We start from the raw sequence: 20,238 nt of genomic DNA, 5'->3' as shown, positions 1-20,238 counted from the left end.
CAAGCCCTGAGGCTTTGAGTTCCCAGGCCAGCTCCATGGGGAAAAGCACCCCCTCCTTGGCTAACCCCAAGCAGGACGTGGTCAATCCCATCCCTTTGGCTTCCCATTGCTCCAGGGGAGGGGAGCTGTAGAAATTGGTGGTGAAATGAGAAATAGGCTCTTACAAACTCAGCCCACCCCCTCTTGTGTGAGTAGGTCTGACCTGATCCTGCTGCCTGACCAGTGGTTCTTACTGCAACATAATCCACTTTCCTTCTCTAGCTACAGCAAGGATAGTGCAAGACAAGGCTGCTGGGAACAACATAGGTCTCATTTTCCCTCTCCCCAGATATTTCCAGGCTCTCACAGCACTCACAGGCCATAAGCATGAAGTGAGGGATCTGCAGCACAGCCCCAAGAATGGGCTGAGTGTGGCCCCATATAATCTACCCTGTGGGATAAGGTAAGCAGAGAAATCATCCTGGTAGACAGATTTCAGGGCAAAAGTGATCTGAGTCCCCCAAAAGCCAGAGCTAATACCATCCTGGGGAAGCACTAGGCAGAATCTAAAGTGAACTCCTCATACCTACACCACGGAGGGCTTGTCTGTGACTTAACAGTCTTCTGGGAACTTACCTTCTGCCCCCATCCCAGCTTGCTTATCTACCCTTAAAATCAGCTCTGCCTCAAGCTCAACTTCAGTGCAGTGAACTGCATACTGGAGGCAGCAGCCAAGGGCCAAGAGCTGGGAGGGGGGAAGAGGGATGTGACAGCAGTAGAGCAGGAGAGATCTGGATGGGGCCAAGCTGTGTTGCATGGAGGAGCAGGGGGGATTTCAATCCCTCCTCTCATGGCAGGAGACTGCCTCCACCCCGCCGCCTGCAGTAATTCCCAGCCTGTGTGGTATGCACCCTTGCAGCCACTGTGAGGAGAATGGAAACATCTGGAAGTCACCCGCAAACGAGCGGCGCTCCCAGTTAATGAGGAAATATGAGCCGGAGACCCTGGGCAGCAACAGGATATCTGCTTCTTGTGTGCTGAGCGAGACACCCCTTCCCACTTCCCCACTCTCCCTCTCATTTCTGTCTCCCCTCCCCTCCAGCCCTCCTTCACCAGGAGCCATCTAGAGACCCAACCCTGGGAGAGCTCCCTTCCAGGGGTGCTTTCGTGTGGGGCAGGACCTGGCTGCCAAGGAGCTGCAGGCCCCCAGGCAGCATTCTTGGGGGAAAGCACTCCCTTCCCTGCTTCTCTGCAACCACTCCTGTAGTCCCATTGGTCCCATCCTTGCTGGATCTTGGCATATCCAAGCCCTCTCCCGCTGGTAGATGTGTCAGGGGTGGCCAGTGACTGAGGAAGTGCCAATAAGCAGCCGTACCGAAGTGGACAGAAGATGACTGAGCCTGGTCCCTGTGGAACTAGCAGCAATAACTTAGGGAAACAGGGAGAGGGGAAGGAAAACAGAATGTCAAGGTACGTTGGGCTCCATGGTGGCATTTGAGATAGCATTCTTTGACAGTCATTGCTTGGCAGAGAATAGAAACCCATGGATAGGTACCCTGTCCCCAAGCTGGGGTGCTCCCATGACCTTCCTTCAGTCTCCCCAGACACAGAAGATAGGAAGCAGGATTTTCTTCCCCAAAAGGAGTCATGTACCCACCTCCTTCATGCATCACCCTGCAAGCCTCCCAGACTGCAAGCATGAGGAGCAGAACAGAGATGCAAAGCAAAATGTAAGGAACGAGCAAGACACATCTTCAGGCCCTGATGGGTCCTTTGCTCCCTCCTTTACCTGCATCTAGAGATTCAAGGTAGATGGCTCAGCTCCCTCACAGCTCACTCTCTCCCTCTCCCTTCCTTGTTGTATTCAGCAACAATTAAGGCGTGCAAGGCTTGGCCCCATGCCTGAGGGAGGAGTGCTGGGAAAAGGGGATAATTTACTCAGCCTGATCTTTGATGCAGTAGAAATCAAAGCAAATAACAATGTCACCATTGAAAGCTGCAGGGCTACTTGGCTGCTCCTATGATAAGCCTGGTAGCCAGAGTCTCTATTACGGCTAAACTGGGACAACTGCCTGGGGCCTGAGGTTACAGACAGATGAAAGGCAAGGGCTACTAAGGGTAAATGAGGTATCCAAGCACCTGATGGAGATGGGGTTGGGAGAGATCCAGAATTTAGCTTCTGCCCAGAGCATTCACAGCTGTTATGGTGATTCCATGGCACTGTTTAGACCCACTGTAAGAGATGGCACCTGCTGGGGGTAGAAAATCCAGCAGCCAAGGCATATAAACAGCATGGAGGGAGTCTGGGAGACAGGATTATGAGCACCTACTTCCCAGAAAACTGTATCTGAAAGGAAGGAGTCTAGGGAGGGTGCAACCCATTTTAGGGTGCATTTCACGATAGGGTGTAGCCAGTGGCACTGAATCACCTCTGTTTGTACCCTACCATCGAAAGACCAGGATGAGTACTGAATTTCAGAGCCAGCATGTACTCTGGAGGTCTCCAAAGCCAGGAAAAAACACTCTGGAAACAGCCCATAAAGGACAAAAATCCCAGTCCTGGTGGTATGGCTGCAAGGAGGGGTGCAGAAGGGGCATTCCCAGCCACTTTTCTAGAAACAGAGCACATTCTAGCCCAGAGCAGAGATGCTTTGAGTGCAGGAGGGGAAAGCAAGGAGAACGAGGGGGTGGAGAGCTGGCCGCCTCTCGCAGGTCGGAGCGTGGCCCCTACCCCATCTGGAAGAGATTTGTTCTGCATTCCCCAGCGGAGGAGGCTGCCGTCCGGACTCCACTCCCTGCCGCAGCCGTCGCTGCAGGGAACCAGGAAGGGGGTGGAGGGCAGAGGTACCCATCTGTCTGCAGGGACCGGGCTGAATAGAGAGAGATGGAGCCTCTTTGGCTTGTAGATGCTCTGGCAGGCCTGAGGAAAGAGAAGATGTGAAGAAAGGTTTTTCCATGCCTCTTCTACCACCCTGGCTGTTTTCCTCTGAGTGGGGCATGTGGGGGGAGAGTCCTACTATAGCTCCAGCAAGGAAGGAGGATATAGTTTATGGTTCATTCTCCTTTTCCCACTGCTAGCACAGTCTAGCCCCTCAGGCTTGAGGTCCTGTCCCCCTCAGAGGTATACACCCACTAGATGTACCTCCAAAATTCCTGTGCTGATAACGACATTCCCAAAGGCATCTGGCCTTTACAGAAGAAAGTAGAAAACTTAACTATGCCATTTTATAGAGGAAGGGCCTGAGGCTGAGACTGACACATGCCAAAAACCTACTGCTGCTTAGCAAACCTCTAAGGAATAGCCAAGGTACCAAGCTGATCTGCCTGCAAAGCAGGCATTCTCTGCAAAGCACTGAGCCTGTCTTCAACAGAAAATTTCTCATATTTTTTCTCAAGTAGAATGCACAGTAGAATCCTGCTCTGGGGTTATTTACTGGGAAAGGAAAGGCTGAAAAAAAGAAAGAGTCTCAGGAAAGGTTAAAGAAGCCCTTCCCCCAGTGATGGCAGGGCAGTGGTCCTGGGAGAAGGGAGATAGGTCTCCTCCTCTCCACAAGTGAGCAGAGCCTTTAGTGAGCTGGATGTGCAGACACATGGTGCCCCTCCTGCCTGGTTCAGAGCAGCATCTTGGCTGGCCACCTCTGTATGGGCCACCTGAGCCTAGCAAGAGGGCATGCTCCATTTTGACATCTCCTCTGCAGACATCTTGTTATCCTTTCAGCCAGGCCCTGCGTAGCCCTGCTTAACAAGTCTCATCTTGCCTTTTTCAGCTGAGACGCCTCCCTTCTCCTCCATGGGGCCGTGAATAGACATTTGTATCTGGGTGAAGCACTTCCCGGTAGAGCCACTGAGTCTCACCCGGAGACCACAGGAGTCACCAAAAGGACTGGCACCATTGTGTCCCTCAGGAGATTGCCCCTCAGCAGGACTGATGGGGTCCTCGGCCCTGTGACCATCAAGGGGCAAAGCATCAAAGCATAATGCCAGAGGGATGTGGTGTCTCCTGCATTGGCAGACACTCTCCTTGGTGTTGCAAAGGAGCCCCTCTCCTTGAGTTTACACAGTGCCTCCTCACTCTGGCCCTATATAGCGCTGCTGATAGTAGCCCTGTCACACTTGTCCTGGCCCACACTGCCTTCAGTGAGGCTCTTGACCAGCCAACACTCCTCACCGGTCTCAGCATGACTGCACACCCCCAGACCAAAGGCTCCTCTCCTCATTCTTGGTCGTTAGTGCTCTGTCCAGGGCATTGAGAACTTCACATCCAATATGGGCTGGGATGATCCCAGGTGATACATGATGGTTTTCACACACAGAAGACAAATTCCTTTCTTTTACCCCCCAGCCAGGTTTCCTTAATCAGGTCTGCTGGAGAGCTGGGCTTTCCCCTTCCCTCAAATTCACTGAATCTGGGCTTCTTCACAGGCGACACAGAGTCTGATCCCAGAGGAAGGGAAATGGTACTAGGGAAGGGGGGGGAGGCACAGAAGTTCCTGAAGTTTTCTGTCCTGGATAGTTGGAATAAATCTCATTTTCTCTGGTCTCATTGCTGAGGCAAAGATTGCTTAGGGTTAGCGAGGATTGGTTCAGCAGCGCCGCAGCCCGCCCCCTCCTTCCCACATCCCCTCCCCGCCAACTTCACTCCCTCTCTCCACTGGCACCAGTGTGTTATGTACAGCAGCCAAAAGAGCAGCCTAGGGAGCCAGCATTGGGGGGGGGGGGGCAGCCGTGAGTAAGGGGGGGAGTATGCCTCCCCTCCACCCCTCCTCAGGGACACAGCACTGGTAGCCCTTGGAGCAAGCTTGAAGGGGCACTCTGGGAGCGACTCCGAACTTTTCTGCTGGAGGACAAAAAAAAGAAAGCCCCGATTCTTACGAGGTAAATTTTGAAAGTTTTAATTCCTATGCATGTAGGGCTTGGGGAGAGGAAGAGATGTTTCAGAGCAGAAGAAAAAGTTTGGAGAGGGTGGTAAGAGCGGGACTGAAGGGGTGGGAGAACTGGGAGGGGTAGCAAGACGATGAAGACGGGGAGGATGTAGCAAAAGAAGGGGAGAAGAACGCAGGAATGCAACAGGAAATGAAGAGAAGAGGAATCGAAAGATAGAGTAAAGAGGAGAGACTGGAGGAGAGAAGAAAAAAATGGGACAAGAAGGGAGCCCCAAGGAAGCAAACCCAGAGCTGGGAAAGCAGCAAGACCCCCCCCCGTCCTGCTGCCACCTTTCTCCCTCAGCTCTGAATAGCTCATGAAGCCCCGCAGGCTCTCAGAGCCTCAATTTGGGTGTTTTTTGGAGCAAGAAGGGGAGCATTTCTGGACAAGGGGATAGGAGGGCACGGCTGGAAACTACCTGTGTTTGGAACACCAGCCTTCCAAACTGTCCAAGTGTGTCTGCCTGGGAAAACACCCTTGTTATACAGAGGGATATAAGTATATATATATATATATATAGCAGCAGGCAGCGTGGGAGTCAGAACCAGGCTTGTCCGCCTACTGCCCAGCATTGCTCCAGAGGAGGTGGAAAAGGCCCAGCCTGGCCAGCCAAGCCCATTTCCCCTTCCCTGGTTGCATGGTTCACTCCCCAAAACCATGTCCCTTCTGTTTTTCCCTATCCCAGAACAAAGTGGCCCCAATTGCCGAGCTTCTACTTCTCTTCCTTCAGGAAGAAGTTTTTCAGTGCTTGGGAAAGCTGGGAAAGCTTTCCTGCCCACCCACAGCAATTTGCGCCTGCAATGAGACCACCCCAAATATCTCCTCTCCCTCCTTGGAGTATGTCCTCCTGGGGGGGGGGAGGAGGAGAGAAAGAAGGGGGAGAGGCTGGTTTCAGCAGCTCCAGCCAACTAGACATCTGGATTATTTTTCTCTCTTTCTGGTTTCCGCTCTTCCCAGCAAGCAGAGCAGCTCTGGCCATTCCCAGCAACTGGAAAACCGGAGGAAAAGAGCTGAACTCAGTAGGGGAAATGGGGGAGGCCAGAGTGGGAGGAGGAGGAGGTGCCGACAGCCTTTTAGTCATTTGCCTTTGAGGGAAGAGGGCTTCCCAGAGGTCATGAAAAGGGAGATGGGGAGAGGGGATGTCAGGGAAAGAGAGGTGAGAACAGGCTCTGAGCTTGCCACACCTGAGGCTGGCAAACACAGCAGGCTTCCAGATGGAAGTGCTGTGTGTCTGGCAGATGGTCACACGGCCAGACATAGGATCCCCTTGCCCACTGGAGGAGAAGAACACACGGGTGACCCTTTGCCCCAAGAATCACGAGTTTCTCTGGCATGAAGGGATATGCTTGGGCAGAGGGAGGGAAGGCAGAGAGGGAGGGCAGGGCTCAAAGGGCCTGCGCTGGCTTTGGACACAGCCAAGTTTGATATGCACCAGAGGCCAAGGAAGGAGGAGAAGGGGAAAAGAGGGGACTGGAGGTAGAAAAAGCTAAGCAGACTTGCTGGAAACCTGCTGTCCAGGTAGGCTTTGGCACCAAAGCTGCCTACCTCCCTCTTCCAGTACAGGGAAAGGCAGAGCCTGCTGCCTGGGAAGCGCTCAGAAGCAGGGGCTTGTGTCCCTATCATGGCCAGGGGAAGGGTAAATAGAAAGAAACATTTTCTTCCTCCTGTGTCTTCCTTCAGTAGGTTCACCAGGTAGGGAGCATGGAGGGGGCAAAGCCTGTTCTATAGCATCCCCCTTCCCCTCACCTTCCCACTCCATTTCTGGGCAGAGGCCCTCAGAGCAGCTCAGTTCTGCAGGGGACACAGGATGGCTTTTTCCTCTCCTCAGATCAGTCCTGGCAGTACAGGATGTACCCCATATCATGCAGACATCACTGCCGAAGGGCACAGACCCCATTTCTAATTGTGCAATCGGTCCCATGTATGGAGGGAATGGGAAACAAAGAAATAAAGGGTTGTAACTCACATAAGACCCTCTTCCAGGGTCACATAACTTCCCAGGGAATTCAGGGGCAGGCTCAAAATGAAGTCACTTTTCTCTCCATATAACTCTTGACACCCCAGTTGTGCTGCAGGGGGACAGCAGGCCCCACACCCATTGCTTTCCTTGAGTCCCAGTAGAGCCCTGGCTAGTGGCTATGGATGGGCTTATGCCAGAGAGAAGAACTTTCTCCCCATTTGTCCCCTTATCACAAATTTGCCACATGTGTGGCCCATCCCAGCCTAAAGGAAGGACATGCAGTCTCCAGGTGCAGGAGACAGAACAAGGCACTGCAACCCAGGGAGGTGAAGGCCAGCAGGGAAGCAAAACTGCTACCGTTTCTGTGCTCCCCCACCACGAAAGGAAGCAACCAATGGTGCCTACAGCCACGAGGGGAGGTTTGTTTTCCCTCCCCCAGGCATTAACCCTTGGCAGATAAGAGGGGCCCTGGGTGAGCAAACAAGGCCAGGGCAAGGCGAAACACATGTAGCCAGCCAAGAAAGCAGTGCAACGCCCAGGGCTCCCCCCTTGCCAGAGGCTTTACTCTCTCTGGCACCAGCTGCCCGCTTCAAGGTGACCCATGAACACAAAGGAGAACTAGGCAGTGTAGCAGGATGGGACAAATGGAGCCATGTGGTCAAGGGGGCTTGTCTCACCTATCATCAAGAATGCTGTGTCACTTACGTGCTGAGGTGCCCCAAATCTTGAGGAGACAATTCTCTCCCTTTCAGCTCCTCCAAGCCCCCTTTCTGCCTCTTGCCATGCACACTGCTCTAGGCTCTGCAGATGTGAATGTCCTCCCTGCTGACTCATTTCAGCAGAGAGGCCATGTAGCCGTCAGGTCATCGCCCTGCTGTTGCATGCCTAGCCACTTCTTGCGTGCTTGTCCCCCAGTACTGCTGTGTCCCAGACCTGCCTGAGCGCAGGGACCTCTCCCACCTACTCTTCTGACCTTGAGCAATCCCTATGGCATGCCTCAGTTTTCCCATCTGAAAAGCAGTCTGCTGCTCTCCGCTGCCTGCCCCCATACCCAGGCTGCCCTCAGGCTCCAACTCCATGCTGCTGCATTCAAGTTCTGGCAAAGTTTGTCAAGCACTTTGGGATCTGGGGAGGGAAAGAGCCAAAGGAGGACAAACAAACCAATATACAAATATTGCATTTCACTTCCCGCCACCCCTCCTCCCTGAGAACTCCTCGGTCCCCAGGCCTCACCCTCTCCTGAAGGGTTCGGCTGAATAGCAAAAATGAGGGAGAGGTTTTTCACTCTGGAAGCACACACAGCTGGGCAGGGCAAGGCCCCTGCCTGTTTGGGAGGAGGTGCCATCTGGGAACAAGACTTCACCTTAGGTCTGAGCAATGAGCAAAGCCAAGGGGTCTGAGAGGATCAGGGGAGGACAATTTGGAGGGCATACATCTGGGGGAAGCCGTCTTCTTCCACCTGAAGAGGAAGACAGATGCACTGGTTTTAACATCCCTGCTTTCAGGACCACCCAGCCCAGCCAGTCTCTGGAGTACACCTCTGCTGCAGGCAGCATAATTAGGGAAAGCCTCTCCAGGGGTTTCACCTTTCCTTTTGTCTTGTTTAGGCTGCTTACAAGGGGATTAAGGCAGTTGCCCTGCTTTCCCCTCACTTCAGCTCCTGTGACCTGCTGCTCCATCTGTGAACAAGCTCCAATACTCCCAGCAGGAAGAGGCACAGGCGACAGAAGACAGGAGACAGTGGATTAGCCCTAAGCTTGCAGCTTTGCTCACTGCCAGCCAGACGCAGCTTCCGGCAGCAAAAGCAGCACCTGGGGTGACCAGAGACCGCTCTGAGACGCCTTCACACCACTATCCTCATCAGGGAGGTGGGACCAAGAACACAAGACTCCCCTCTCCCATTTTCCCCTAGGAGGAGTTATATGACCAGCCAGAAGTCCCCTGCACCACTCACTGGGGCAGCTTCTGGCAGCCAGCAGGTCTGGGACATACACTCTGTGGGTAATTTCATGAGTGTAACAGTGCAAAGAAACAGGGAGACAGGCAAGATTCCCAGCAGCTACTCTTAAAGCCGAGGGACAATAACGTGAGCTGTGCCCCCAGGCCCCTGAGAGCACCAGGGGCAGGAGCAAGAGTGATGGGGAGGCCACGGATGTGACAGGCCACCCTGGTGCTGGAGGCCCACCGAAGGCTAGCTTCTTGGGCTTTTAAAGGTGTGGGTACGTGGGCACAACAGGGTTCAATATGAGCCTTGGAAAGCTCCCCGTGATCAGCTGGGTGTCAGGCTCCCATGGCAAGCGACGACTGAAGTCAGAGCTGACCCCAGATATGATAAGCCCACCACTGGGAGACTTTCGGCACACCATGCATGTGGGACGCGGCGGGGATGTCTTTGGGGACACCTCCTTCCTCAGCAACCACGGTGGGACTGACACAGCCAAAGCCAACAACTTCTTCACCCGGACACTGAGGCACGTCCGCCGGACACCACTGAGGAGCCGGGGAAGTGGGAGCCAAGCAGAGATATCGCCTGCCCCACCAGCTGTCTCACCTATCATCAAGAATGCCGTGTCACTGCCGCAGCTCAATGAGGGGATGTACGATGGGGGCAGCAATGGTGGGGGCAGCTTGACCAGCAAGTTCTCCTTCAAAAGTGCTTCCAACAGCTTCTCCAAAACACACCAGGCCTACGGTGAGTAAAGCATAGGGTAGGGGTGAGATGCTAACTAGGGGGCTAGCACTGAGACACTACACTTCTTCCGTATACCCTCTGCAACACACAGTGCCTCAGTTTCCCAGTTGAGGGGCAGCCATCACCTTTAGGGTCTCAGCAGAGACAGGACACTTAAGAGACCCCAGCCCTGGTAAACCTTACAAGAAGAAACTCTAATCTTGTTTTCAACTGCTATCCTTGCTCCTGCTCTTTTAGTGTCTCCTTCCTGCCAGCATACCACCAGGGTGGGGCACAGACCCATGTTTCCCCTCCATATGCCTCCAGCACCCACACAGGCAGGCAGGCAGCAATCCCTCCCCATAACCCGCATCCAACTAGCAGCCTATGTGAAGCAGTTATAAGGATGTGCCCTTTATATTCCCCTAGTCCTGTGCTTTTCTCATGGGCAGCTTCCCTAGGGGTGCCAAGCAGCTGCTGGGACAGTGGGGCAAATACTATTGTACTGAGATCAATGGGGGCCTATTACCAGGTCCTTCCCCTAACTTACCAACCCCTCCATCTCCACATGTCTCTCATGGGTCTCAGTCCAGTCCTCCTCTATGTGCCCACATCCATCCCTGCTGGCTATGGTCCAGGAGGCACCCTTCAGGAAGGCTTGAAAGAATGATGGGATCGGTCAGCAGGATGGCTTTTCTGGCCTCAAAACAGTAGGCTGTGGCTCAGCTTTTCTCCAGGGAGGGAGGGAGGCTCCTGAGGCAGAGGGTCTCAGGGGGGTCTCAGGGTGCCTGTGGCAGCCCATGGACGTGGCTGGGCTCCAAGGGAAAGGCAAGCTGAGGCAATGCTGCCATCTCCTGGTCCCACCTGCATGGCTCGTACCCCAGCAGCATGTTACCAGACCTGGTGGTTACTGTGAGACCTCTACTGAAAACTCCGGGCTTTGGAGATATCCACACAGGGAAACAATCCTTGAGGTGCAGTAGTGTGAACCCTCTGTTTGCTGGACCTGGTGAGCATAGGACAATGGGACAGTAAGGGATGAAACCTGGCCTTTCCTTTACAGACTAGAGCCACTGACAGGACAGTGCCATGTGCCAATTTAGTGTCAGTGTCCATTGTCCTCTGGAGACCTAAGACAGATCTCCTCTTATTATGATGGCCTAACTGTGCCCCTCCTCTCACCAGCTGTTCCTTGTGCCTTGCAGGACTGGAGTCTGGATTTTGTACCATCCCTCGTGTCCCTCGCTTGGAAAAGGCCCAAGAGAACACCTACCCTGCGGAAACAGAGCTTACACGCTCAGACTCCCTGCTTTCCTTCCGCTTGGACCTGGGGCCCTCCCTCATGAGCGAGCTCCTCCAGGTGATGAGCTTCTCTGAAACTAATGGAAATGAGGCAGGGGATGATGGCCAAGACCTGCCTGGTGGACACGTTCTCTTGTCTGGCAAGGGGACGGAGGACAGAGTCTCTCTGGGATCAGGCATAGCCCATGGAGAGGGGAAGGCAGCATCCAGCTTCTGGGACCACTCTGGGCAAACTAACCTGTCTGAGGCTGGCTCATTGCTAGGACTGACTGTACATGCGAATGGAGAAGCACATGCTCTTGAGCACATAGGAGAGGACTCTGCCAAAGTTAGGGGCTCTGGTTGGGCTTCAGGGCTGGCAGAGGGGTCAGGGGCAGTGTCCAGAGGGACTCTGTGGCAGGGACACTGGAATGACTGCACTATAGAGGCAGGAGAGTTTGACCGGGCAGCCCAGGTCCTGGCTCGCCATTATGGTGGGACAAGCACCCCACGTAGCTCAGAGGAAAAGGACGAGGGTGTCCAACAGGCCCAGATGCAGGCTTTCTGGGAGAGCCCCAGCAGCAGCTCATGGCGGTCACAAGTGACAACAGAGAGCCAGTCCCTGGAGGGCCCATGGAACCAAGAAGAGGAAGAGGAGGAGGAAGAGGAAGAGAATGAACTCTCAAGCCTGCAGGAGGGGGATGTTGGCACCCAGGACGGCCGCAGCAATTCCTTCGAGTACGCTGGTGAGGAGGAAGAGGACGATGAAGTCAAGGTGTGAACAACCTTCCCTCCCACCACAGCCCCTGTCCAAAGACACTGGTGCCATGGTCTTCAATCTTCTCCCCATCCCCTTCCCTCAGATGCCAGCTCCATAAGGGAGCTGACAACAGAGTCAATGGGCAAACTCCTGGCTGAGTCATGCTCCTCTGGAGACGCACCAAGCTGAGGGCACTGGGGTGCAGCAAAGGGGGTGGGTAGGGATGGAAGAGGGTAGTCCATCTCCCAGAGGGCTCCTCAGGGCTGAGTCGGTGCCCTGGTGGGCAGGTGAAGACCCACTCTGCACTGCATCACAGCACTGGGTGTTGTGGCAGGGAGAGAAAGATGCTCGCAGCCCTTCCCCCTCCTGGCCTTGTTGTTGTTAGATGCCAAAGGAACTTTCCAATATGCCAAAGAAACCCCAAATCCCTTTCTACCCCATCCTACATCCTTCAGGCAAGCAAACACTTTGCTCGGGAAAGGGAGAGGTGATAAACAGAGAGCAGACAGAGAGACTGAAGACACAGGGTTCATTCCCCCCTATGTAAAACTCAGCCCTGGAGAGGCAGTAAGGAGTGGGCTCTGAGACAGTCATGCTGGGACAAAGCACCACAGGGAGCTGTCTCTGCTCCGAAAGAGGCAGTAGGCCACATGCAATGCTCCCAGGCTGGCAGCACAAGCCAGCTGGAGCAAGCTCTGGAATCCGGCTCGCATTCCTGCCTCTCGCCCCCACCAGAGAAATGACACTGACCCACTCCTGAGGTGCCTGGTGGGCAGCAAGGCCTTCTCCTGCTTCACAGAGGCCCCCTCCCCCAACCTGTACCAGTACTCTCCTCTCTCATGTGACTGCAGTACCACACACACAGAAATAGGAGGACCTCTCCAATCCCTCAGCTTAGCCCAGCTCGCACATCTAGGACATGCTCCATCCTCGCACCAAAGCCACCCTTTGTGCTGGCAAGGTTTTCTTCATGGAGATATTCCCACCAATATGGCTTGCACATAAGGGAAGCTGGTCTGCCCAGTTCTGCCTAATGGAAGACCCTCCCATATAGCATATACATCTAATTACTGCATACCCTTGGGAGGTCAGGTGGAGGCTCAAGGGCCAGACAAACATACAGAGCTGTGCCTCCCCCCTTCCCCCTTCCATGTTAAGGAAGGCAAGATTGTTCACAAAGATAATTGCAGGGAGCTTTCCATTTGCCTCCTGCTGCTGAACATCACTTAGGAAGTCTCGTTTTCCAACCCCTGCCCTCTTGCAGCAGGAAGAGGGAAAAAGACGTCCTGCCTCTCTGACACAGAGAGGGGTGAGATTGTCAGGTCATCTAATTCTGTAGTTTGGGCCCCCAAAAAATCTCAGTAGTCATCTCCAGTCATCAAGATTAAGAAACATGATATTAGGGCCCTCCCACCACTGGACCACACCCCATCTCACAATAACCTCACCTGAGAGGTACCATTTTCCAAATATACTCTTACCTTCCTTTCACCCCATCTCAGAACAAGAAGACTTACTCTCTGCAGCCACTTGGCTAGTTGAGATCTCGGCTCTTTTCCCTGTTCTCCTCCTCTCCCCATTTCCTACTCAAACATCCCTCTTTCCAGAGTGCCTCCCTCAAGAGGTATTTGTGGATGGTTAAGGCCTTTAACCGAGTGTCTCTGGGCAACATGGCCTTCCTGGAACAAGCTGCCCCCCACGCTGTCCCACGTGCAGAGCAACGCTCATAGAAGCGCCTTTGTGCCACAGTGTGGAGCTGAAATGCTCAGGGGCTGAGGTCACCAAAGGGAGCCTCACAGGACTGCCGTTGTTCTCTGGGACAGAAATATGTGTGTGGCAGGGAGAGATGCCAGGCTATGGCCAAAGGGCTCCACTCCCACACAGCTCACCCACTGCCTGGTCCTTCTGCAAGTTGCTTCTATCAGGGAGCACTTCTGAGCATAATAAAGAGGCTCCAACATGTGCGTGTGTGTTGTGCATGGGAGCAGCATGTCAGAGTGTTATTCCTCAGTCAGATCATCAAGGTTATGGGCAGCTGATCTCCCCAGCTTCCAGGGGCAGCTGCCTTGCACCAGCAGGCAGCTGCAAGCTGGGGCAGTCAGCACTTTCAAGGAGTCCTCATCTCCAACCACTGGCAACTAGCAAGGCCTGAGCATCTACAGCAGTCATCACCCCTGTGTCCTCTGTTGAGTGGACTCTGGCTCTCAGTACAACGTTCCCCACCCTCTTCTTCCCGCACGGTAATACAAGTTCCAGACCAAAGATCCACATCTGTGGAAAATCCTTTTTTGCTTCCACTCTGTATCTCATGCACTTATTATTGTTCTTATTAAACCAGTTTTGATACTAATTCCTCCTCTGGTGCTTCCTCCTCAAGCCTCCCCACAGCTGCTATGACCCAGCAAGCTTAACATCTTTTCTTGCCACATCTGCCCACATTCCAGTCCCAGCCCCAAAATCACCTTGTCTCTGTACTCAGGGCTCACAAGGAAGTGGGATTTGATAGCACCACAAGGATGCTTAGATCACCTAGTCCAGTATGTTGCTTCTCACTATGACTAATGCACCCTCTCTCCTATTCACCTAGCACCATGTAGCATACAGGAGAGTGCGAAGTTTCCTCTCCAACCCCACAAAAATTCGTTTGCACCCTGCAGCAAATTATTACCATTCCCAAAACCGGCTTGGCTACAGGCCTTCCAATCCTTCATAAAACCTCTGCCCAAACACTCAGGCAGCAGCAAGTTCCTTAGGCTGTGGGACACTGCGCTCACAGTTTGAGCTAAACAGCTGCTGCTTGCACTGAAGGAGGCAGTGTGGAAGCACAGAGGAATGGCAAGAGCAATGCAAAGTCCTTTTAGGTTGGACTCTCCATGAAATACTGTTCTCTTCTATTCTCATCCCATGCAGTTCAAAGTCTTCTGAAGTTTGCTGTTCGCTATCATACATCAGTCTCACTTGCAGCTTTAATGCCATCTCTCTAGTCAGTGATCTTCTCCCCATTACCTCAATCTCATGAAAGCAAGGAGGTAAAAGTTTAGCCTGCTTTTTTTATGTTAAGACATTTCCTATCTTTCCTTCCAGCATTGTTGGAGGTGTTGCAACATCCCTTTTACCTAATTTTCTACACATTTCAGTCTCTCTCTCTGGGGACTTTGGGAACAGAATTGACCTAGTGTGCTCCAGGCCCACTCTCCCTCCCTGTGGCTTCTGGGACACTTTTTAATTAGAGCAGCTGCAGCAGCTAATCAGGAGTAATTGCCTGTAATCCTGTGTGACAGACACAGACTGAGAGACGCTGAACAGTGTAACAAACCAAAATAGCCTCCTTCCTGCTGCCCTCCCCTGCCTTGCTTTCATACTGAGTATGATACTGTGTAGAAATGTCTGAGTAATAGGTAACCCAGTTGGAATGTGCCAGCAGATAAGTGAGGTGAGATAAGAGGAAAAGATGGAGAAGACAGCTCCTTATCACTGGCAGGAATGCCAGCTCACAGGCACACCTGTGCTCCATTCCCAGGGCCACTGCTTTGCCTGGTACTGGTACGGCTTCCTGCTGGAGGGCAAGGCACCCCTTTCCTCCTTCCTGTTTACTGCAAGAGGCCAAAAGGAAAACATCAAACCCATGCCCCGAGGTTCCCAAACCTACAATTTAATTATATGCTTTTGTGGCACTGAATGCCACACTGCTCACGTCATGGTTTTGTTTCCCTCCTTTCCAAAACCTGAGTGCAGGAAGAAATGGAGCATTGTAAAGAGATTATAAAACTATTCACTAGCAATCACCTACTGCCTTCCTTGTCCTGAACCCCGCCTACAGCCTGCTTTGCCCGGTGTGCCATCTATTCATCCCCACATCCTGGTCTGACCTGGAAAATACACCTGGCTTTATCTGGGAGCTATTTCCATCCAACAAGGGATCCTGTCCTATTGGCAGAAAACCTTGGGCTTTGTCAGCATCTCACACTAAGCCACAGAGACAGAGACCTCAAAGAAGCCAGAGCAGCTGGAGCAAACATCTCCACTGCTTCTATCTTTATTAGAGCTAGGAAGCAGTGCCCATCAATCCAGTTTGAAGGAGGTGACCCTGAATCCTCCCTTGACACTCATGTAGGTGATCTTGTCATAGCAGTGTCGATTAGGGAACTCCACTTCATGCCCGTCTGGTAGTTTCACCTGGAATTTGTCTGCCAGGAATTCAATGACGAGCTAGGAGAAGAGAGAGGAGGAAGAGAAGGAATTGGGGACAAAAAGGAGAAAAGGAGATAAGCATCCACTCCAAAGACCTGGCTGTTACACATCAGGGTCAGACCTGGTCCTAACAGCCTTAAGCAAGGTGCTGGGGACTGAGTTGAGCTAGCACCTCACATAGTGGGGCAGGAAATGAGCAACTGATACTGAAGGTCTGAGCTTGTATCTAGACGATGATCTGGGGAGAGGATCTCTCCTGGGGCTGTTTCAGCTGCTCAGGTTTTAAAATCAGAACAGTTAAACCTGCAGCTTTCACTGTGTCTCTTTACACCAAGTGGCTTAGATCTGCCCTGTATGAGGCAGATAAAACTTCGGACTTAAATGCCTTGGGAGCCCTGCAGCAGCTCACCAGGGCACTGATACTGAACAAAGCCTAGCAAAAGAAATTTCACTGATAAATTTGCAGACAAGATGAAAACTCATTACTGATTGCTGCAAATTAAAGAGATCATTCATCATTGCCATCGCCTCTCCACCTCTTCCCCATGAGCTAGCCACAACTGAGGAAACAAGATTCCACTGCACAGCAATAAGAAAAGGACTGCTCATAAAAGCAGCCCTGTCAAAATCCTGGGGCATCAGACAGCATCAGGCAGCAACTTTGACAGCATTCCTGGCAGAAGGAAAGGGGATACAGGTTGTCAGTGTGGATCCAAAAGTGCTGAGGATGGAAGAGCTGAGGGAGACTTAGTTGGACCAGAAAGGGCAAAAGGGTTGTTTGCACTGCATTGCTCCCAACTGTGGGTTGCCTTAAAATCTGTGTTTGCCTGGGAGGCAAAGAGGGAGAGAATTAAGGTGGAGACCAGCAAGATCCTGCTTCTTGTAGACTCCCTATACCTTCATACCCACCCCAGGTGTGCTCACTTTCTGAGCCACGATGGACAGGAATGGGGAGAAGGAAGTATTAACAAAGCCCAAGACAGAAAAGGTTCATGCAAAGTTCCCAGAGGAAGCAATGGGGACTTGAAGGAGGAATGGAAATGGTGATCAGGACTGAAAACCCAGAGGATGAAGATAAGTGGCTGTTGAGAGGGCGTAGGAGGCTCTGGAGGGCAGACTGGGAGGAAGCGGTATACAGGAACATGCTAACCAAGGGTTTCCAGATGCACATACAAACCAATGTCAGTACAGACCCCTCACCTTGATAGTGGAGCCCTTGGAGAAAGAGAGGTGGTTGTCACGATGCTCCTGCTGCCAGGCTTTGGAGCACTTAGAGTTGCAGACGATGACAGACTCATTGAAGCGGGGATTGAAGTGCAATGCCAGATCTGAGGAGCTGTAGCCAAGGTTGACGACGAAGCTGTGGTGAGCAGGAGGAAGGTCAGCTATGTGGGCAAGCCAGGGTCTTAGAAATATCTGAGATCTAACATACAGCTCTGCCTCCAATTTCTCAATCAGCATTGAAGATATTTAACTCTTCCTGTTTCCTCACTCTGCTCATGTACCAGGGTAATCAGAAAGGGGGTGGTACAGGGGCTTCCCTAACACTGAACTATGCTCAGGCTCTTTGTACTGGGCAGGCATCCCTGGCAACCTAGGAACCCCCCAACGCTGCAGTCTACCTTCAGTCTTGGTGAGTTGAAGTGGTTTCTTCTTACTTACCCATCAGCATTCTCAGATATCTTGCCCTTGATCTTCAGGCTGTCCCCAGCCTTCAGATCCAGGTTGAAGATTTCAAATACTTCCTACAGCAGAAAGAAAAAAAGGTTTGTAGTGCTCCTTCAGACTCTGCAAGTGAGAGCACACTAACCAAGAAAACATCTACTACTCTTAGCAGATGTTCCTCTCATGGCCTAACTCCCCCCCCCCACACACACACACACTGGAGGTCCTGCATGGTTTTCTTGCTCTATGAGGGGAAGAGAGGGTTGAGTGAAGCTAGCAAGCAACAAAAGACATGAGAGAGAGAGAAGAGATGAAAACAGGCTTGTCTATAGCATAATGAAAGACAGAGCAGGACAACAGACAGGCAAAGAGGGTTAAAGCAGGAAGGTCCAACACAAGGCTTCCCAAAGGTTTCTCTTTGGGCAGCATCACCCACAGCCCAAGAAATGCAATTGGTGAGAACAGAGGTGGCTGTGGTCTGCCCATCCCTCACTCAGCATTGCTGAGTACCCACCACCATGAGCTGGGGACCCCAAGGTGACAAGGGAGAGGAGCAGAAGCCCTTACAGACATCTTCCTCAGCAGAGCAGAGTAACCAGGCAGGAAGCCACAGGCAGTTTAGCTCAGAAACTCTTTGTACAGAAGATCTTACATCCCTGAACTTCCTTGTGGCTTACACATTAACAGCACTCCTGCCTCTGCAAGGCACCACTCTCTTCTATTAAACCAGGAGACTTTGATCCAGAGAAATAACGTCCCCCCACACAACTCCTTTCACTAGGAACTCAGGGAGATTTAATCAATCCCCAGCTCCACTGCCCCCTCAGTGCACTTCTGTACAGGGATCAGCACACACAGCCCTTAATGATGTTAACTCCTGCCACCACATAGGACAACTATCATCACAGCTGGTTATGAAGATGTGACCGCCATGTTCATTTCCTTTCTTTGTGTAACAGCTCAGCCAATAAAGCGTCCCAGCTCCTTCACTTTTTGTGGTCTTAGATTCAGCCCCAGATGTGTGGCTTGCACCAGCCACACCTGGGAGCTCTCTGCAATCTCTCACCCAAGCTCCAATGAGACTCAAAACGGTTAGTTTCAGGAGCCAAGCATAGCAGGTCCAATAGCCCAGTCCACCCTATCCTTAACAAACAGGAATGATGTCTTCACAAAGGAATATCACTTCTCATCAGTCATCTTCTGCAGTAAAAGCTACCAGACAGGAGATAGTGTGCCAGATTTGACTGAAGAAATTGGTGCTCTATTCCCAGACTCTAGAAATCAGTGGGAAAACAAGTAGGAGGAAGAAGCCAATGTTAAGAAGACTAGCAGTCCCTCACTCCCCCTCCCAGGCCCCATCACTCTAAAGAGCAGCTGGATGCACAGTTATCCTCCTGTTGCGCAGCCAGATGGGAGATAGCGTCTGCCCTTCCCCAAAGGCTTCTGAAGCGAAAAGAGATAAGTGCTGATAAGCACTCCTCCTCTGGAGGTGTTTCCTATTAGCAGAGGGTCATAAAGCCCAGTAGGCTTTGGAAATCTATTTGCTCTCAAGGTCACTTAAGCCACTGGTGAACCCCCCACCCCAGGCTAAGCTTGCGGGTGGCAAGAGCAGGTGCTGCAGATGGTGGTTTCCGGCACTGGGCCTGCTTCCCATTGCACTGCTATGCCCCACCTCCACACAGGTTCACACCACTTTGCTCACCACCTCAGCCTTCCCAGGGGTGAATGCAGAGCCAAGAGCTCCACTTCCAAAATACCTGAGCACCCTACTAGCTCTTTATTTCCAGCAGCTCCCACTTGCAGGGACAAGAATAGGATTCTTTCATTGAAAGACATTGACCATGTAGCCACCACTAGGTTTAGTTACCTCAACTTACTTTAAGTCATGCAGAAACATACACTTCCAGGCCTCAACATATCATGCCCTACGACAGATCCTAAACTTGGTCAGAAAAATCCTTTCCCACATGGCTCATCAAGGTGACACTGGAATGTTGTGGCAGAAATAAGGCCTAGATCTTCAGCTAGTATCATACTGAGCACAGCAGCCTGCCGCCCAGTTTCCCACACAGACCAATGTGGAGTGGACAGAAAAAAACTCCAAACTGTCAGCAGGATTTATCAGCTGATCTCATCAACCGGCAGAGTATGAGGCTGTCCAGAAGAGAGAGCAGTATGTGTCTGAGGAATGGGGAGAACCATTCCTACAGAGAGCTACATGTGGAGTTACAAGAATCATGGATGTAAGAATATACAGGGAGGGAGACAAGAGGCAGGAGAGAGAGATATAAGCTGTTCAGAAAAAAGCCATAAGATTTTTGCGAAGATAAACTCCCTCCCACAAAGGCTCAGCAGGTGCGTCAACCCCCCTTTTTATTTGCCACTGTGAACAATGGTGTGAAATCAGGCATAAATTCTGCCCGTGATGGCTACTTCCTTCATCTATGAAGCTGAGCCTCTGCATGGTCAGAAACCAACTCTATGTAGGTGGCCTAGCTCATGTAGGATGTGGGCTCCCCATATAGGAAGGATCTGGGACTTCAATGGTGCCAGAAGAACTGAGATACTCCATATAAACAGAGCTGAGAAGTTTCACTAGCCCAGACAGGGACATTCATGCTGTATTTACACCTAGCACTCGCTGAAGCCAGTCTGAGTGGCATATACCTGCCTGACTCCTCCTGCACCAAGGCTGGCTCTTGCAGTGTGTCATGTCCCAAATTCCTGATGTGCCCATGAGGAGCTAGTTATTGTCAAGGGGAAAATGGGATGGCAGGAGGGAGTAGGGGGCAAGTTGATATCCCCCTC

At 52.1% G+C, this 20,238-nt stretch overlaps 2 protein-coding genes across 2 annotated transcripts; one reads left to right on the top strand and one right to left on the bottom strand.

Annotated features, from left to right (window-relative positions):
• The first annotated feature begins 4,643 nt into the window (after window positions 1-4,643).
• CDC42EP1 (CDC42 effector protein 1) lies at window positions 4,644-18,419 on the top strand. The gene is made up of 3 exons (XM_062588379.1): window positions 4,644-4,854; window positions 8,470-9,554; window positions 10,739-18,419. Exons 2-3 carry the CDS (start codon window positions 9,107-9,109, stop codon window positions 11,593-11,595), a joined length of 1,305 nt encoding a protein of 434 aa, XP_062444363.1. The 5' UTR covers window positions 4,644-4,854; window positions 8,470-9,106; the 3' UTR covers window positions 11,596-18,419.
• On the bottom strand, window positions 15,636-18,003 carry LGALS2 (galectin 2). Its single transcript, XM_062592754.1, has 4 exons — window positions 17,998-18,003; window positions 17,428-17,510; window positions 16,966-17,125; window positions 15,636-15,783 (listed from the first exon to the last, which is right to left on the bottom strand). The coding sequence occupies exons 1-4, from the start codon at window positions 18,001-18,003 to the stop codon at window positions 15,637-15,639; spliced, it is 396 nt and encodes a 131-aa protein (XP_062448738.1). The 3' UTR covers window position 15,636.
• Window positions 18,420-20,238: the final 1,819 nt, after the last annotated feature.

Source organism: Rhea pennata, chromosome 1 (assembly GCF_028389875.1).
Source record: "Rhea pennata isolate bPtePen1 chromosome 1, bPtePen1.pri, whole genome shotgun sequence".
In the NCBI taxonomy this organism is placed as follows: domain Eukaryota; kingdom Metazoa; phylum Chordata; class Aves; order Rheiformes; family Rheidae; genus Rhea; species Rhea pennata.
This window is presented reverse-complemented; position numbering and strand designations above follow the sequence as displayed.

What these genes read in the sequence shown, in the direction of transcription:
- CDC42EP1 (XM_062588379.1), top strand. Translation starts at nt 9,107, where the DNA reads ATGAGCCTTGGAAAGCTCCCCGTGATCAGCTGGGTGTCAGGCTCCCAT. An exon ending in CAAAACACACCAGGCCTACG is followed by an intron (nt 9,555 to 10,738) that starts GTGAGTAAAGCA and finishes TGTGCCTTGCAG; the next exon opens with GACTGGAGTCTGGATTTTGT.
- LGALS2 (XM_062592754.1), bottom strand. An exon ending in ATATCTGAGAATGCTGATGG is followed by an intron (nt 17,126 to 17,427) that starts GTAAGTAAGAAG and finishes TGCTCACCACAG; the next exon opens with CTTCGTCGTCAACCTTGGCT. An exon ending in CCAAGGGCTCCACTATCAAG is followed by an intron (nt 15,784 to 16,965) that starts GTGAGGGGTCTG and finishes CTCTTCTCCTAG; the next exon opens with CTCGTCATTGAATTCCTGGC.